This window comes from Phascolarctos cinereus, unplaced genomic scaffold, assembly GCF_003287225.1.
Source record: "Phascolarctos cinereus isolate Bilbo 61053 unplaced genomic scaffold, phaCin_HiC Scaffold_4;HRSCAF=312, whole genome shotgun sequence".
NCBI lineage: Eukaryota > Metazoa > Chordata > Mammalia > Diprotodontia > Phascolarctidae > Phascolarctos > Phascolarctos cinereus.
The window spans coordinates 481,223,692-481,244,337 of NW_027555847.1; the positions used below are offsets into that span (position 1 = coordinate 481,223,692).

Here is a 20,646-nt window from a genome sequence, read left to right on the forward strand (position 1 = left end):
CAATTTGGTGATACATTTGGCACATATATCACATTACATTAGGGTGTGTCGCTCGGCATGACACAATATAATTTGACAGACTCTTTTTCTAACGTGACAGATGCATTCCATTGTGTCACAGATTTTAAGAACAACCACATCTTTTTCAGGAGTGACTGCCATTCACCCATGAACCAGCTGTAGAGCCAGCAAGGCCTCATTATTAGCAGGTTGTAAAGCAGACAAACGTAGGGTTTAGTAATGAGTCTGTTTCCCTTTTAAATGTCATTTAATGCATACAGAGTACATTTAAGAAGTGTAACCTGTTAGGTTATGTAGACTTTTGAGTTATCACTTGTTTTGAACTGCAGAAGAGACCTGAGCCAGTAGTTGCTAGCTCAAGTACAGACCTGTTTGTTCATCCAGGTAGGAAAGGCATAGACCTAGTTTTCTCACTAACTCTTTATGAACTTGTCCAAATTACCTAGCCTTAGGTAATTGCAATGGTAATTACCTTCTAAGGACATTTTAAGATGCTTACAAGTGGTACAAAGTACTTTGAGATGAAATTAATTCTCAAAATGTTATAATTATTATAGAATGATCTAAAAATGCACAACCTTGGTGTAATAGCACAACAGATAGATGCTGCAATTTCACTAGTATCCACATCTGAATCCCCAATAGCATTTGTGTATTTGAGGTAAGACACACACACATCTTTCAGATGACAGAGTTCTCTGACACATATGCATTCCCTTCACCTGTATTTTACCACCACTCTTCATGAACACTTATGGAAAAGCAGATTTCTAGAAGTTATATTTTGACTCTGCCCTCTTTGCACTCTTCCAAGTGGATCTCAGCTGTGCTGTCTTAACTCTCAATCCCAAGGGATGAGAGAGACAGCAGATGGGGTTAGGGCAGAGAGGGCTGAAGCATCTGACGGCAAACGGCCTGGTTGTTGAGTGGAAGCTGTGAGCGTCAGGAAGCTACTTTTCCCCTGAGAACCAACTAACCACTGAAGAAAGTTGAAAATGAGCCCTTTGAGAAACGCTATTAAAAGTAGTAAAAAATTGCAATTGTGCACATGATGTGCTGCTGTGTGCTTATTCGGATGCTAATGAGTTTGACATTAGGGAACTCAGAGGGTTTACAGCTACTCCCTTATGTGATTCCATTCTTTATTGGCAATCTTTGAGAAAATAAATGGAAAATGTATTGCTAATAAATACATAACACGATAGGGTATTAGACAAAAAGCCGTTACTTTCAGAATTTAGAAAGGAGCTTTATTCACCAGTGTGACCATTTTTCCAGGATCTTTTGTTTTAGATTAGTGTGTAGCAAACAAAGAGGAATAAGCAGGTGGAAAGCTTCAAAACTCTTTCCTAGAACTGAGGGTGAAGGAGAATATTCAGAAAAAAATATTTCTCAGGGAAGCATATTTCTTTTCCGGTGGCAATGAAACATGAGCTGAGAATTTCCAAGTTTTGAGGCTCCTTTTTCATCCTTACCTCAAGATCAATAATATGTTCTCCTACTTGATAGAGTTACATACTTTCCTTTTCTCCAAGGGAGCAGATTTGCTAAAAACGAGTTGTAGAAGCTTATACCTATTAGAGAGTGATGTTTTGTAAATGGCACAGAAAAAAAAGTGTCCGGTCAGTACAGTAAGTTGATGTACACACAAAATATCATCACAGATAACTTGAAAACGTCTTAAACCATCTCACCCCCTAAGTCCCTTGAAAATGCTATTCCCCTAATCTCACTTTAATAAGAAGGATGTGTAATGCACATGCTATGTGGGTAAAAAGATCCCTTTCCAGTATGGTGAGTGCAAGACACTGAATTTCAGAGTTTTCTCTCAAGTGCCAAATGGACTGAAAGCTGATTCCATTCTCAATCCCTGGGGCAAAAATAGAAGCGATATGTTAGATGTATTATGACTGCATGCAAAGTAAACAAAAGCTAAATTATTTCTTTAGAGAGCACATTCAAGTATTGGTTTAAAAAATTCAGTACCTTTATTATTAAAACATTACTAAAGACAGAGCTGTAAGCATACTGAAATATCTGATTTGTGCTTTATTTTACTATTGGGTGCATCTGGATCCTTGTCAAAACTTTGCAGTTCTTAAGTTCAGAAGTTAAAGTGAAAAGGGTCCCCTTTATCCTTCCTATTACCAAATTTGTTCACCAAAAGACAGAAATAATATATTTCTACAGAAAAGGAAGAAATAGATTTGTTTCATATTATGATGGATAGGTGACATCCAAAACACTAAAACTTTTATTCTATATAGACTGTATCAGTAACTGTGGAAGTAAGAATATCGTTGAGCTAGTTCACCAGTGTTTATTAGGGTTGTTTCAATTTTACTCGCTTTACCTGACATATATTGATAGATATACTGTCTTATTTTCTTTTTCTTGTCTTAAGAGAATGCATATCAGGATTTCTCACTAACACAGACAAGCAATCTTAGTCACTCTGAAGGACCGACACATTCAAAATCGGCATACCATTGCACCTGTGAGCAGAAAAAGGTGAGGGAGAATTTTTTTAAATTAGAAAATGGATCTCACTTATAAAAATCAAGCTTGATCAAAACTTTTCTAGAAAACATTTTGTCTATAATGCTACTTTCTCTTTTGACTTGCTTTGTGAGAAATATATCGCTGTGTTGAATTTAGAAATTTGATAGTTGTTAATGGTACAATCAAATGAATATGCATTTTAAAATATTAAACACACGCATTCTCTGGATCTATACTTCTACATGTTGATTCATATTGTTTTTTTTCACAAATGTTTGCCCTTAAGTCCTCATCAAAATAGTATTGTTATTCAAGTTTTAATCAATGAGTTTGGGGAAATTAGTTTTGTCAAATACTGATATTGAATATGCTGATTTTGAGGTTAAAAAACAAAAGATTATGACTATAATCCGGCTGATTATTGCCATGGACAGTTTACAAAAGACTGAGAAGCAAATTTTCTTTAAAAATTTATTATGAGGTACCACTATATTTGTTAGAAAGTAATTTTTTTTAATTCTAAGTATATTTTCTAATAGGTACAGCTCAGAAAATGTCTTTAAGAAATAAAAAGGAGCACTTTAAATAGTTGCTTACATTGAGCTGCTTTTTTATTAAGTGGAAAATTCTATGCAAAGATATAGAAATCGGTGAATTCTTATAGCGAAAAGCTGCTAGTTGCTCCTTAGTTTCATAATGCTATGACTCTGCCCTCTAATGCCTTGGTAAAGCAGACTAATAGAAATCCTTGGCACACGTTGGTTACCTAAGGGAATAATGGAACTATTTGCTGTAGTCGTTTGGCAAAAGGACATAAACATATGGCTTTAGTCTATATTCAGCCCTGCCAGTTGTGCAAAGTTGCATGGATGAGGTATACAACAGCAGTGACAACTCAGATCAGGAATGAGACTCACAATAAATCATCCTCATTACAAAGCTGCCCAGGCTTGCCTCTCTGTTCTAAGGTTTCTTTCACTGCAAATATATTTTCAAGTGACTCTGTAGTAAATCCCCTCTGAAAAACACCTTACTCGTTATAAGCATATGTAGCACTTGATCCTCAGGAACAGTTTTATCAGAGACAGATTATATTTATGAGATCTCAGATAGAATGTACTTTTCCCTTTAGATTTAGTCTCTCTGTTGGAGAGACAAAGAGGGATAAGGAAGTGGAGGTGGCATATATTTAGGGTAATCACATCCAGGGCTTCCAACTTCCTTGTGAAGTATCAAGGACAGTGCTACAAGGAACAGAATAAATAAGAGAAAGTTGAAATCAAAGACAGTGAACCATAAAGTAATAATCAAAGTTCAGAAGGCTATTAATGTCTTCATGAATAGTGATTTTAAAATGCTGTTTTTGGTAGTAAGCCTAGAAGATAGTTAGATAGCTTAGGAGCTTCTCTGTCCACCCTCAATACCATCTTCCCTCACCACCTTGCTAAAATGTTACTATTCTTCTAGAGCTATTAGTAAACACAGAAAAAAAGGCAGGAAAAGAATCAACAGGGTTAAAATAGAAAAAAAAGATCATTTAATTACAATATCCCTGAAAAAATTATCATTATTTGTTGTTGTAATATTCCAAATCTATATTTTCTCCATTACTTGTAACTCAGAATCAAAACCTGTTTTCATGATCTCCTCCCTGTGTAAGGGGCAAATGTATTTTTTTTCACATCCAAAACCAATGCTTAAATAAAATCATACCCAAATCATCAAAAACAAGGCAAGTCAGTAGTGGAGGCTTTGTTCTTCAATGTAGCCAAACTTAATGCCAAGGTATTGGCATCACCTGGCTGTTTCATTTTCTGGGCTTTCGCCTTTTCCAACTTTCTGTGTTTCTCTTTGTCATTTTTGCAAAATGTTGGCGTTACAAAACGAAATATGTACCAAAGACAAAAGGGCTCCTCGTGGAGAGGAATGCATAGGATCCTTTTTATTCAGTGATTACAGACATTATTCTTATGCTTACCATGAGTTCTCCATGACTGAAAATAATATTCCGCAAAGAATGAAATGAAATGATACAAAACCACATTGTCACTGAAGGTATTACTCAGGTAACTTTTCATCATTTTTTTAAAGGGTAGTTATTCAAATTAAATATATGTGAAGAATTTTAAGTGAATATTATTCTATATATGTATACATTTACTAGATAGAACTTAGATTAATCACATATAATATATACATATATGCAAAGAATTTATAAAATTAATATATACACATTCACTGGGTAGCATTTGGGCTAATCATAGACAGATTATAGATAAAGATATATGACTTTCACAAAGTGCCTCTCAAAATCATGTAATTATAAAAGATTATTATGCAAGTATATGTATATGTATTATCTAGAAAATAATCTCTTTCAGGACAGGGATTCCTTTATAACTTTATGTCCCCAAGGTCTAACATAGTACCTTGCACATATGGAAATAAGCATACATCCATATTGTGTGTATATATGCATACATATGTATATATAAATATATTTAATTTTAAAGAATTTCTTGGCATAATAGTGAATACTTCAATGATAACTTCATCTATGCAATTTGTGGCCAATAATAAAAAACAAGTATTTAATGACTAAAACACAAATGAACAGTCTAATTTTTCTCAAACGAATGACAATTATTTTTGTAAGTGAACTCTCATTAGTGGATGGGGACCAAATAACATTGGATAAACAGGAAGACTCTTTCTAATTGTCTTAGCCAGTTTCATTCATCTTTGATAAGTGAATAAAACCAAAGTACAAAAAAACAACATTAGACTCAGGTATATACATTTCTAGATGATTTGGGCTTAAAATTTTGTATATAAATATGTGGGTGTGTGTATAAATTGATTATCCAAAATATTTTCTCACTCTAAGTATACTTCATGGGCCATAGTGAGTGCTTCACAAATATTGGTTGACTGCTCTAAGCACTTTTTTAAACTTACCATGTACACACATGTATTTACGGATTTTAATGGTTTTTTTAAAACTTTAATGAATATTGAGTTAAATTTTAGATATAGATATTACTAAGTTTCTCTACTCCCCCCAAGTTTATGATATAATCATTGAATTTAAAACATGTCTTTTCTTCCCTTCCTAGATCATAAATTATAGGAAGAAATCTTACAGGGCATCTATCCAAATCTCTCATTTTACAAATGAGGAAACTGAGACCCATAAAGCTTAAGTAACTTGCCCAAATTCACCCAAGTAGTAAATGGCAGTACCTTTTTTCTGTCCTTACTTCTCTACTTTTTCACACTTTCCTTCCCTTTCTTTCTTTTATTTTTCTTTCATTTTTGTTATTTCCTTCTTTTTTCTTATCTTTTTTTTCATATCTTGCATTAATACTTTTCCTTGGAGACATGTATTTTGGAATAATGTCATTGTAGTAATATGCCAGACAGCTGAAACAAGAACCCAACTTTTTAAAAAAAAATTATGTAACAGTTCTGTTCAGGTTGCCATGGAAGAGGTAAAATAGTCCTCTTTCTGGAGCTTCCTTGTCTAGATAAAGTATAAATTCCCACTGTCCCAAGTCTTCATCGCTTACTGATGAGGACTTTGCTCTAGCACTGACTACTTAAGTTCTTGGCTAGTTTGCACATCTGAGCATTATAATAGAGTTGACTTTTAGAAGACGTTAGACAAAGAGAGAGGGAATATATAAACATACAAATGTAGTCTGCTTTACAGCCACTAAACATTATACAGCCCCTCCAAAGAACTTGGGTAATATGGAGATGCAGGCCAATTCAGATGCACAGACTGATGAAGAGTCCAAAACAGAGACATACACTGAGACCTGGATGGCATCCAGCACACAAATAGATTGCCTGCCAGAAAAGAAGAAGCCATCAACAAACAGAGATGAGAAGTGGAAGGACTGATTGGCATTATAGGAAGACTTAAAGTGGAGGGATAACCCACTTACTACTATCCTAGGATTGTGAATCATGTGGGCTGTGAGATCACTTGATTACCCATCAACCCTGAATTCTTTCCTCTTGCAAGAAAGCCTCACCCGGTCTATTCTATATACAGTCCCGATGGGTGTATGGGCCCCTGAAGTTGTGTAGGCTCACTGGAAGAGAGGGTTGCTGGACTTCCTGGCACCTTAAAGTTCTTTTCTTTTTGTGGGGATTGGGGGGAAGGAGTAGAGAGTCTTGGTAATAGGTTAAATACAGTTTCTTGGGGAAACAAGAGGTGAAAGGGAGTTTCCTTGAGTCTTTTTGAGTTCATGTAAGAGTCCTTTCTGTTTTTGTCAGGTTAAATAAAACTTGTCCTCTAGTCAACGTTTTGTTGGCCTGCATGCTTTCTTGAGAGCTAAGAGCCCATAAAGAGACAAGAGGCATATTCTAATGTTCTCAGGGAAAACCTTGGGTCAGGGCAAGAGTCAAAGATATTTGTTTAGAGTGATCCTCAAGGTGAACCAAATAGACATGAATCCAAAATTGCTTTTCTACAGTGACATGGGCCATAGGTTACATTCTTGTATTTTAAAATTCAATCCCTTCAGTGAAGCCATAATTTCTGACAGAAAATCTTAAAAATTAAGATTTTTTTTGGTAATTTTTATTTCCACAGGAAAAAATAGACTCAAGTAAAGACATTTTAACAAAGCTAGAATGATTCAATTTATGTCTATGGTAATCACAGAGGACTAACTTTTTATCTTGACTATCTATAACACATGCTGTATTTTCAAACCAGAGCATGAAGTGCACAAAAGGCTTTAAGAATGTTGGAGAAGAGCTTTATGAAAAACCAAGCATTGTTTTGAATGAAGAAATGAGTCACTCAGTTTTTTACTAAATTTATTAAAGTATTGTTAATCTTCAGGATTTAAAATGGGAACAATAAAATGTAAAGATGTTCTTATTCTTTTTTGCTACCTTATTTATGATTTCTGGGGAACGTGATAATTGAGTATATCTTTTCTAGTTTGCAAGAATGCACAAGAAAAACATTCACCAATGTTTTACTGTTTGTAAAGTGAATGTGCCTACTGCAAAAAAGGAATTCCCATTTTAGCGAACATTTATAAAATGTTTTATTCTCAGTGTTAGATTTGATTTTTTTTTCCAGAATGAGATCCATACTCTACCCAATGGGAAGGCAGGAAAATCCATGAGAAAAATACAAAGAATTCTCAGGAATTTCCATTTCTATCTACTGATTTCTCAGATACCTGAGGCTTGTTTTTCAATTGATGTCTAGAAAAGAGATTGACTCAGATCATCATTGTCAAAAGGTACCACTTGCTTCATATTTTGAACATTTCTCTCTATCACCAAGGTGTATGCCATGGTTGGAAACTAGATTTACCAGTTTTCTTGTTCTTATGGCATGATGGAAAAAGGTAAGGTCCAATTGATACACCATATTTTGTGAACTCAGGCCGGTTTGATCTCTTTTCTGTAGACTCCACCTCAGTTAAATGTGAAAGGTTTTAATTTCATGAATGAGTTTTTATTTTTATTTCAGTATATTCTACAACTAGAGGACAATGGCTCACCAAAATACAATTATGAAACCAGTATTCTGTGCACAATACAAATGGAAAGCCATGAATATTTATGTATTACTTCCATTGACTTTAATGGGGAGGTCACTGCATGGGATGGTGGCAGAATTGTCTGGTTTCTTGATAGCTAAACTGAAAAAAAAAAAGAATTAGATTTAAAACTGCTGGAAGGTTACATTTAAATGTATTTATGTAACTTTTATTTGTATGTACTAGCCTTCTTTGTATCCTATGCTTCAATTTTGCAAAAGAAACTCATTGATTTAATCTTCACTTGCCTTTTGGGGAATTTGTCAGAGAGTGCTTCTGGAGAGTTAATAGCACCTGTGTGGCTGTATAGTATTAGGCTCATGTTGTGTTGATTTTGACCCAGGGGAACAGTTTCCTCCAAAATATTTCATGGTCTTCACCATTTTAACCCTCACATGGTCCAGATCTCTCTTAATCTAGTTATTCATTTAGCACATGGGGGGGGGACTTGCATGAGTTGAACCACTTTATATGCAACAGAGATACTCTTGGGAGGAGGATGATTTCACAATGCAATGCTCACCATCCTCAGTAAGCCTAGCCATTTTAATCCTAGGCTGTTTCAACATCTGTCATAAATTTATGTGGTTTTCAAAAAAGGGGGAAATTGATAAGAAAAAAAATCGCCTATGTTGCTTTTATTGTTGTTCTCTCCTTGTTGAATGTTTTTTTTAAAAAATATTCATCACAATGAACCCTGTTATTTGGACTAAAGTAACTGCCGTTCAGTGAAAGCAGTGAACATTTTTTGTTTCATAATTTAAAAAGCAGCACTATGATTGGTGTGGTTATTTATTATGAAATGATGACAAAAGAGTACCAGTGATTTTAATAGTTTTAGCTTATAAGAGCTGTTGTTAATTTTGTCTGTAGAGTTGCAGGTGAAATAATGCACAATGGATAAATAGTCTATATTGGTTTAACTGAACATAATATATAGTGTGTTCTGGAGTTGTTTGTCTCAATAGACTATAGTAATCAAAAGTAATGAACCTATTATGTGCAGGACCTTGGAGAGCGTAGAATGGCAGTAAAAGTGTGGCACATAAAAGGTTTATTAAAGGAAATTAAAGTCCATCATTGCCACACCTGCTCCCCTATTATAAGTCTATGGCAGGTCAGTGCCTTCAATCACAACTCAGCATCAGAGAACAGAGACACGTTTCCCATTACCATTGCAGTCACACTGCATACAGCCTAGTCTCAGTTTTTAAGGATGGGAGCAACTAAAGTGAACCTTCTGCTTCTGGTTTTCAGATAGAAAAAAAAAACCCAACTCATGTTTAAGAATTTCACCTGATTAAAACATAGCTATGACTTAACCTAATAAAACATTGAAGTGTATTTGGAGGGTGGAAGACACTAGTCAGCAAGATGGATATCATCCTCTCACAATCCAAATGCAAAAACAATTATCTGTAGGTCATTTGCATTGTACTTGGGCATGTTTTAAAGTCTCTTATGAAGAAGTTTTAAGAAACTTTCATTGTCTTATTTCACATCATTCAAAAGTCAGCGTTCTTGATAGTTATCACAATCATCTCCTGAATTTCCACTAGAATTCTGTGTGGAATCGTATACCATTTGCTCTTCAGGCTATGTTTGATGTTGTAGTGTTTTTCTTTATTTAAAATAGTAGAATATTTCAGAAAGGGCTAAGAAGGATTAAGGATGCAAGATTTGGTGAAGTACAGAGAAGCCTTCGAGGATGGTTTTCTAGATATCTATGTTCATTGGAACCACCATGCTACTAATAATAACTGCCTCTTTATCACAGAAGTGCCTGAATCATCAACAAACACTTGTGGACAATAGAATAGAATTGACCTTTAACAGTTGTTCTTTCTCCTTTCTATATTTGATCAATAATTTTTTCACGACCTATGGATTGTTAGGGAAGTCATATACATGACAATCCTAACTATCCTAAAGATATATATGAATGTATACATGTATGTATGTATATATATTTATCATATATGTGCATATACATACCTAAATACATATACATATATTATGTATAAAAATATATATGTCTTCAGAGCCAGATTGTATTTTGTGAGCATGGCTATTCTGTTTTTCATTGCAACTTTCACTACATCTCGATATACAATTGTGTACTAGATGGAAGTTTTGGTCAGGGACAAAGGAGGTGAATTTAAGATTTTGTGTTAATGTTACAGATGGATGCAGATGCTGAAGATAAAAGGCTGCTTACTCAATCAAAAGGAACCAAGGGTGAGTTAGCAAGCAGGTTCCATGACACCGTGCCCATAACACCATGAAATATGGTTGTTCTTATGCTGGGTCCCTAATGTGTAGTCAGAGTGTATATAGCTTCCTCAGGGCTCCTTTTTTTAATCAAGCCAGGACATAGGCTGCTGGCATTGAGAGACAAAATGCCAGCTAGGAGTTAAAGAGGATAGAAAACTCCACAGAAATGCATGCTATTTGATGATTGGAAAAATGACACAGACAATGGAGTTGGACATTGTGTGAAACAACATAATGTTAGGCAAGGGAAGTATGCTTCACTGAGACCTTCAAAATGTTATGGTGACCTTTAGCAGGCAAAGGAAAGTGCAGATTTTTTTAATTGATTGCCAAAACAGGTTTTAATTTTATGTTACCTAATTTAGTGGTTCCCAGTCTACACTTAGTTCCAGTAAAAGGAGACTGTTTGTTTTTTGACTGACCCCCCCCGGGATTTTGCAGCAACTCTGCAAAGTAATGTTTGAAAGATTTAACTTGCCGGTTAGGCCTCTCTTTTTGTAAGCAACAGATGGCAATATAATATTGAAATGTAAACAGGCCCTTGATGATCTAAACATCTGGAAAGCAAGATTGACTAGCATTATAACCCCTGAAGGAAAATAACTTTTTATTATAATTAGTAATATTTTTTGTGACCCTTAATTCTAAGTGGAAAACTTGATGCTCAGTATGGCTCGTGAGAGGATAAGCAAAGGGGATTCATTGCTTCTAAACAGAATCATTCCTTAATTTCAGTTTCCCTGGCTAAGGAAATGGGTGACAGCACTTGCAACAAAACAATCGCATTTATAAAGTGTTTTTAAAATAGTAGATTAAAATTGCTAATGAATGAAATGCTTTTGTTATCTAGCTATTTTTATTATTTAGCCAAAGTCAGCAACTCCTATTCAAGTAAAACCCAAAACAGAAGAATCAGAAAAAAATAAGCTCAAAGAAGATTTACAAATTTTTCAGTTTGCCATGGCAACCAAAGCATAGGATCACCAGCAATTGAGACCTGAAATTTCCTCTACTCAAACAAAAGTTTTACTCTATATGCTTTTTCTACTTTGAGTTCCAGGCACTTTTTTAATTGCATCAAGGATGCAAGTAGAGAATATCTTTATAGACCAATAAAAGTGGTACAGAGTTCCTAAACATTGAACTTTTATCGTCAAAATTCATACCTTAATAACATACCAAAATTTTAGAGAACAAAATGAGTTATGCCCTCCAGGTATTTGGGTTGGTTGCTACCTCTAATCAGACCAGCCTTAAGTTCAATGAGCTGAATTTCTTAGTTTGACTTCTAAAAGACATACTGTTACTGTAGGCTATTTGTCTGCCACAGTACTAGAAAGGGAATGTCCTCATCTGAAATTTTATTTGGATTTCATTTCACACACACACACACACACACACACACACACACACACACCTCAAACAAGAATGTTCAATCTCTCAGACATGAAGCAAATGTCGTTGCTTGTGCTACAGGAGTACTCTTTGAAACCACCTGTCATCTGCCAATCTGTTGCTTAGCCCTGTGTAGGCAGGTATTGATAAATATTAGCTTTCTTCATTCCCATCTCAGAATCAGTCATAAAGTCAAAGACTTTCTTTTACATTTCCTACTTTTTCAGACTATTGTTATTGTCCTGGTTGAAGTTTTCCCCCTTTCTCTTACAGATACTTAGTTTACCTAATATAGTTCTGGGCTTTATTTGAGCAATGAAATTTGTCATTTACAATTACAAGCATGTGTTTAGTGTCAAATTGTCCCTAAAATTTCTCAGTGTAACACTGTTCTGAATGGTTACTAGGGAGTAGGCAAAATTCATGGTAAGAAATTCCTACAACTCAAGTTGTAAGTCATTTAGCTATTTTATCAAATTATAGTGTATATATGTATATATAGTATGTTGCATGCTGCAGATAGATTGATAATGATGATGATGATGATGATGGGCAGACAGGCAGGCAGATAGATAGATAGTTCAAGAACTTCCTCTGACACATAATAGAGTGAGAATGGGTAAGTCACTTAACCTTTCAATATCCCAAGGCAATTCTCAAAGAATTAATGAAATTGACTTATTTCATACCTGCTATAAATTGCAGAGGAGTTAAGTCAAAAGAGAGTTTCCATACTGGGGGTTCTCCTGCACTGATGAAATCACAGTTCTATCAGGGAAAAATTAACCAAATGAAAATGGGGATAAGTTTTTACTAACAATTGCATGGTCACCACATGAAGGCAGATGCTGGTCCCATTTGAGAGGAATGGGATGAGAAACAGAAAACTGACTGTTTTTCTTTCTCTTTTTTTTTTAACAGTGAAAGTAGACTCTCTGGTACAAGAGCTCAGGTAAGAATTCATTTAAATCACCTTTCCCCAAATTCCATTATTCTAAATCAAGAGCATCAATTATCTTTACTAAGCCAGGAGATCACTGTTTAGGGACAAAAAAAAAAAGAAGAAGAAAATCTACAGAATATGCCCTCTGACATAGCCATTATTTGTTTTAGATAACAAAACAATCCATTTACTTAAATTTAATGACTATTTATTAAGTAACTGCATCCTATCAAGTACTCATTTGTTTACAATTCCACACTATTTTAATGAATTTAAAGAACTGAAAAAGTTGTCAGAGATTATTTGGATAAAACATGTGGCAACATTTAAAGAGAGAATTCCACCTCCATGAATGTGATAAATCATAAAACCCAGGGAAAATAAATTTATGTAAAAAGTTTTGTCTATACACTGACTTGAGAATTAATGTAATTATATGAAAATTCAAACCTAAAAAAAGTTTTATATCATATTCAGATAACTAAGCAAAAACTTTTTTGATGGGATAATATTTCAATTTTCTACTTTAATTAGTAGATGGAGATATAGTTAAATATTACATTGTCTGCACAGATATCCTCAAATGATGAATTAGTTATCTTAATTAATGAACTTAATGTAGACAACCAGTTGAGATAATTTGGGGGCAGCCCCCTGATACAATTAATTGTATAATTGCCTCACGATTGCATACTTTGTGTAGATACAACCATAATTCCAAGACATTGTAATTCACTGAGAGTAATCTAAATATTTCCATGCTTAAATTTTTTTTTCTAAAAAATGTAATTTGGTATTTTTTAGAATGAATTAAAAGTACACCAGATTTCCTTAGGAAGGTGAATGGTTTGGGTACAGATAAAAATCAATAAGCTTTTAAAAAGATACTTGCAGAGAGAAATTGTTTGGTAGTCATTGACAACATACTTTCATAAAACTTCAATAGTGAGAAAGTCATCAAAATATTTATTATTTTGTAAGGCTTTTCATTTGCCAGAGATCTTTACTCATTCTTCTATTATTCTGCATTCATGCATTAGAAGAAAGGGTTAGTAAAAAGCATATCCTTCCCAAAGTTGCAATGGTACCTGTGTCCTCAAGAAAAATGTTTGGAAAATCAAGTTTCCCATAAGCATCTGAAATATCAGAGAACCTGTGCTGTATACCTTACCAGATAAAACAGGTTTTTGAAAACAATTGTGTTTCATGTTTTGTCAACACAACACTAATGTGGTGTTGCCTTTTGCGCATTCTTTCAGCAATCGAGTATACTTGTTAATTGAACAGGCACCTCTTAGTAGGCTATGTACACTTCAGTACTGTTCTTATCAGTTGGTGAATGTTAGGATGAGGCTCATGGCTTTCTTAATGTACTAAATTATTTCTATAAGAATTTGCCTTATTTTAATTTCTATTGTAAGTTTAGTTCTCTCAGAGAGTATTATTTTAACAGAGACATGTAAATTCCTCTTTGGACCAGGATAAGAAATGTGGAATTGACTGGTTTTTAAGGTCATGCTCATTTAATTGGACACACACAATCCCCTATTTTTAGGCATATACTATCTAACAACCTAGTTTTGCATTATCTTCTTATTTTAAAATTACAAGATATTACATCTTTGGACTTCTCTGCTTGAAAACCACTACTTAAGCTTATAAACTTTGGTTGTATTGATACTCATTTCAAATCTGTAATTGATTTAAAGTATTCAATGATATTTCCTTGTATGCTTAGTCTTGCAAGTTAATTTTGGAAATAATTTATAGAAAGATCCTATGTTGCAAGTGGTGTAATTCAATTTATGTAGTAATCATAATAGCTACCATTTATGTAGCACTTTAAGGTTTCTGAAACACTATATGTGTATGCATGTGTATACATATATGTATATGTATGTGTGCATATATGTGTATATGTGTGTGTGTATGTGTACAAAATCTCATTTCATCCTCACAGCAACCTTGGGAGATAAGTGCTATTATTATCCTCATTTTACAGATTAGTAACCCGAGATTGAGAGAAGTTAAGTCACTCGCCCAAAGTCTTACAATTAGTAAGTACTTGAGGAAGGATTAGAACTCAAGTCTTCTTAACTCTAAGTCTAACACTCTATCCACTATGCCACCAAGTACAAGAAAGTCTCAAATTAGTTTGTTCCTCTATACTGAAACTTTACCAGTGTGAGTGACTCCTCTCATTTCTATATAACATATTTGACTTTTCAAGACTTGCCTTCAAAGGATAGCTCAAATAAAGCTATTCATTTTTGGAGTGAACACCATTAGTGGACAAACCCCTATATGAGAGATTCCCAGGACAGGATTTTTCCACAAAGCAGTAGTGATGGAGTCTAGCATTTCTTCTTATATTAAAAAAGTCAGATTGCAGTGAGGCTACTATTTCTTTCCGCTTCTCCATATGTGGTGAACTTGGTTACTATAACTTGATATAGAAATTCCTTCCCTTCTCAGTCAGTTGTACACCTCACTCTTGGGGCAGACTGCTAAGGAATTCCTCAGGTAGGTTAGTTGTTGTCCTTTGTTCTCGAAGAGGACCAAAATGACATCACTATGTTAGAATCAAGTCATAGTATGTCAGATTGTGGCCAATCAGACCAATATGAACTCAGAATGCTCTACCACAGGAAAGGCACAAATAGTCGATGTGAATATTTGGGGTGGATTCTCTAAATTTGTGCATCTCAAGTTTCTTTTGAGATACTTCAATTTTGCTTTGCTCATAGAGTACAGCACCTTCTTTAATGAGGGCACACCATCCTGGGCAGTCTTGTGACAGTGTCTCCCATGTCATGCAATCAATTCCAAATTCTTCTCTGAAGAACTTAATACATGATAAAACTGTACAAGGTGCTTTCTAGTATATATGCACCACAGGCTGATGGAAGCTACAGATCACTACCATGATATGGCAGCCAATAAAGCCAACTGACCTTGGACTACATTAAAAGAGGTAATACTTGAAACCAAGAGTCTCATTGTATTTGGTTGGACACAATCTGGAATACTATGTTCATTTCCGGGCCCCATATTCCAGGAAGGACATTGATGATCTAGAGAGAGTTCAGAGAAAATTTTGGGGTGGGAGTAGGGGCATAAGATCTGTCTCCAAGTGAAAACATAGGATCACAGTTTTGGAACTGGAAGGAAACTTGAAGATTATCTACTCTAACTGCTCAGTTTTACTGAGATGCAGAGACTAGAACATGGCAGAAACTCAGTTCAAAATCAGGTCCTCTGACTCAAAATCTATCTTCCCACTATACCATGCTGCTATAAGTCCAAAGTACAGAATGAGAACCAATGGGTTTGGCCTACTCAGTAAGCTTCTGTGGCTCCCTATTGCCTCTAGAATAAAACATAACTGCCTCTGTCTGGCATTTAAAGCCGAACAGCTTCAGCCCAACCTATCTTTACAAAGTGATGCCTCAATTGTGGCCAAACCAATGACATACTGCAGCCAGTTTATCCTGGCTCACAGAAACCAATTGTTAAAATTTCAATGTGAGCATTTATAACTCAGAAATTAGCAAATGCTACAAATTAGGGCTTTATTGCTTTGTTGATTTCTAGGCCCAAGAAAATGATGGAGGAAATGTTAATAACACCTATCAAATATAAAAGTGGGTTTTGTATATTTTTTTTCAGAGATGGTTATTAAAAATTTGCCATCATACCCCTTGGCCAGACTGACCCACTTGTGGATCTCTATATGTTTTCTTCTGTGATTTTTTTTCACTTCTAGACATTTACAGAAACTGTCCTCTATGCCTTGAATGCTTTGCCTCCTCACCACTGCCTTCAAAGCCCTGCTCGAGTCCGAGTTCTCCCTCACTCCAAAAAATTTCTTTGTATTTAGTCTCTGTATCCTTATTTGTGCATATGTTTTTCTTCCCCAATAGAATGTGAGTTCCTTGGAGTCAGGCATTATTGCATTTTTGTCTTTGTAGCCCCAGCATCTGGCAAAGGGTTTGCTTGTCACATGCTAGGCACGCAGCAAATGCTTGGAGGGTTATTGCTGAATCTAAAAGCAGTTATAAAGCCCAGTAAGGTGACAGGGATACCCTCGATGAATGTAGAGATGAGAACTGGAAGGTTGAGTTCACAGGACACCTAGGAGTCCAGTTTTCCTAAAATGTAAAGTGTTTAAAGAGGAGTACAAGTGTATGTGAATTTAGCCTGAAAAGCCAAGGTAAAGCCAGATTGTAGTAAGACTTTAAAACCAGATTAGGAGTTTATGTTTTATCCTGCAGACCAGAGGTTCTTAGCTTTATCACCCGTGCCATGGACCCCTTTTTCAATCTGATGAAGCTTATGGACCCCTTCTCAGGAAAAAAAAATATTTCTAAATGCAGAAGATAAAACATAGAGGATTACAAATGAAATCAATTCTACTGAAATGCAATTATCAGGGCAGCTAGGTGGTGCAGTGAATAGAGCACCAGCCCTGGATTCAGGAGGACCTGAGTTCAAATCCATCCTCAGACACATAACACTTACTAGCTGTACGACCCTAGGCAAGTCACTTAACCCCATTGCCTAACCAAAAAAAAAAAAAAATACAATTATCCAAGTATTTGAAAAGCAAGTTCGTGGACCCCAAGTTAAGAACTAGAGGCGTAAGGAATAAGAAAAAGAAAAAAAAACTTTTTAACAAATAGGTTTGTCCAAAGATGGAATGAGCTGACTCAGCAAATAGGATCATAAGATTCAGAACTGGAAAAGCCCTCAGAGGTTATCGATTCTAACCCCTCATTTTATAGGTGAGGAAACAGAGGCCCAGCTGTATGAAATGAACCTAGGTCTTCTTACTCAGGGTGCAATGTAATGTCTGCCACATCATGCTTCCTAATATATTCCCCATAGCCAAGAGTAATAAAGTAAAAAATTGATAGACGGCCACTTGTTAGAGATATTATCAAGGGGATTTATATTTCAGGGAGGATTTATATCATCAAGACTTGATGCCTCTAAGGGGTAGCTAAATGGAGCAGTGGATTGAGCACTGGCCCTCGAGTCAGGGGGACCTGAGTTCAAATCTGGCCTCAGAGACTTGATACTTAGTAGCTGTATGACCCTGGGCAAGTCATCTAACCCTGACAGCCTCAGGGGGATGGAGAGAGAGAACCTTAGATGACTTACAAAGTCCTTTCCATCTCTATAATGTTGAGATAGGTGGCACAGTGGATAGAGTGCTAGGCTTGGAGTTAGAAAGAACTGGGTTCAAATATAGCCTCAGACATTTACCAACTGTGTGACCTTAAGCAAGTCACTTAACCTCAATTTGCTCATCTTCCTCATCTGTAAAATGGGAATAATAATAGCACCTAACCCCCAGGGTTGTTATAAGAAGATAATTATAAAGCATTTAGCACAGTGCCTGGCACATAGTAAATGCTATCTAAATGTTGGCTTTTATAATTATTATTAGCTCTCCTGGTATATTGAAAAGGGAATATTACTTTAAAATGGATAGACATGGATTTTTAAATGGCTCAGACAGAAATTTTAAAATCTCATCATAAATAATTTCTGGAGAAAACATACATGTAGCTAGTTATGTAGAAATCTGCTCTCTTTTTACTGTATCCTCTTGATTCATTTAATCCAATTTCTTATTTATGTCACACTAACACAATTCAGTGAATTAGTTAAGGAAAAAAGTCCCAAAGTTTTCCTGAAATTTGAATATATTTCAAACTATTGTGTTCTCTCAGACTGCCCATTCTGTGCCTTACAGATAAGGCCAATGATAATTTAGTTGGATCTTTGTATATATATATGTGTGTGTATATATATATATATATATACACACACACATACACACACATATATACATATATACATATATATATAGAGAGAGAGACATATGTTTGTGTAAGATAGCTGTATCTTACAAATATATATATATATATAAATTATATATATATGTATATGTATATATACATATATATATATATACGTAAGATTTTAATGTTTCTGAAGCCACTGGTTACCAAAATACTACCACAAATGAAGCTAATTTAAATACATTATATGTTGTTCATGACACTAGTAAAAATTGATTCTGACTTTCCTGTCTTCTTATTATACTATATGTCAGCCTCCTTCATCACTATTACGAAAGCAATTTATAACCACAGGCCCACCTTTAATCATACCCCCTTCCTGGTATTTCCAATCTTCCCTTGAACACAAATCAGATTTACAGGTGGTGTCTAGAATCCTCCCCTGTTTCTTTCTTAAGTATGAGAATTACATTATCTATCCTCTTGTCTTTTATTGCTCCTATCCTTAATCTGAACCAAGTGCTATGGCAACTATTAATATTGATAATTGCCTCATGCATTGGCAAAGTGTCTTCCATTTGGTCCAGCCCCTTTTCAGCAATTAGGAAAATAGATCTCAGACACTGAGATGTCATCCTGTGTTTCTTTTGTGACTACTGGAAAGACAAATGAATTCAGTCTCTTAGCGATATTAGTGACATCTCCTACTAACCCAACTGTTCTTTACTCACCTCACTGTCACCTTGCCAATTTGCTGACCTAAGTGCAGTAATTTAAGTTTTTCTTACTTTCTCTTTCTCTGCTTTATTTTATTTTCACTTATGTTGTACATGCTCTTTCATCATTTAACCATGCAACTTGTCATTTGAGGGGGGAGGGTACTTTAGAGTGTCAAATATTTTATAAGATAAATTACTGGAAGTTAAATATTTGGTTAGATATTTTCAATTTAATTCAACAAACATTTATTAAGCACTGCTAGAGGTGTAAAGATGGAAAAATTAAAACCAGTTAAACTCCTTTCATGGAATTTATGATCTAATGTTGGGGAGGAGTAAGGTGGGATAGGCACAAATAACTGTAACATAATGTATGACTAAATAAATATATAGAAGAGGTACAATAGAATCCTTGAGGGCTTCAAGGAGGGAAAGATCACTTTTAGCTGGGGACATTATGGTAGCTTTATAGAGTGAGTTGGTACTTGAACTTGTCCTTCAAGGTCGGCAGGGATTTCAACGAGTAAGAATATGAAAGGAATCTGATAGAGCATTTAGTTAGAAACTTCCTCGGAGATCATCTACACTAAGCCCCTTATTTTACAGATAGGGAAACTGAGGCCCAGTAAATTTAAGTAACTGGCACAGTGATATGATTAGGAAACAGAAAAGTTGAGATTTGAAATCAATTATTATAATTCCAAATCCAAGGTTCTTTGTACTACCCGATAATGTCTTTTCTGGGCATGGGGGATGGTATGTAAAAATTTACAGAAAAGAAAGAAGACGGGAAAATGGGAGAGCAGTGAATGATTGAATATTACAGAGGCACTGTAATGTATAGGAAAAGTACCACTAGTTTGTTGTCAGAAGACCAGAATTCAAGCCTCCGTCCCAACATTTACAAACAGGGTCAGGGCATATTGTCTTTATGAGCCTTAGTTACCACATCGATAAGAATGCTGATGCTGACTCTTGCACTGTCTACCTCATAGGGTTATTGTGAGGCTCAAATGAGATGGTATATATAAAATGTCATGCCAATTAATGAATGAGCATTGATCTGTTGTTATTGTTTTTGAGTTGTTTCATGTAGTGTCTGCCTCTTTGTGATCCCACCGGGGTTTTCTTGGTAAAGATAGTGGAATGGTTTGCCATTTCCTTCTCCAGCTCATTTTACAGATGAGAAAACAGACAAACAGGATTGAGTGACTTGCCCAGGGTAACAGAGCTAGTAAGCATCTAAGATTGGATTTGAACTCAGATCTTTCTGACTCTAGGCATGGTGCTCTATCCTCTGTGCCACCTAGCTGCTCAAGCACTGATTAAGCACCTTATATATGCGAGCACTATTTTAGCTGCTGCAGATACAACGGAAATGAAGCAATCCCCTGTCCTCAAAGAGTTCA

General features: G+C 35.2%; 1 protein-coding gene across 4 annotated transcripts in view; it reads left to right on the forward strand.

Moving 5' to 3' along the window:
* Positions 1-20,646, forward strand: part of ST18 (ST18 C2H2C-type zinc finger transcription factor) — a 421,429-nt gene that overhangs the window by 275,257 nt on the left and 125,526 nt on the right. For all 4 annotated transcript variants that reach the window (XM_078153419.1, XM_078153420.1, XM_020992483.2 and 1 more), the window contains exons 4-6: positions 2,426-2,532; positions 10,280-10,334; positions 12,687-12,717. In XM_078153419.1, coding sequence (XP_078009545.1) covers positions 10,280-10,334; positions 12,687-12,717 — 86 coding nt within the window. In that variant the 5' untranslated portion in view covers positions 2,426-2,532. The remainder of the gene's footprint in view (positions 1-2,425; positions 2,533-10,279; positions 10,335-12,686; positions 12,718-20,646) is intronic.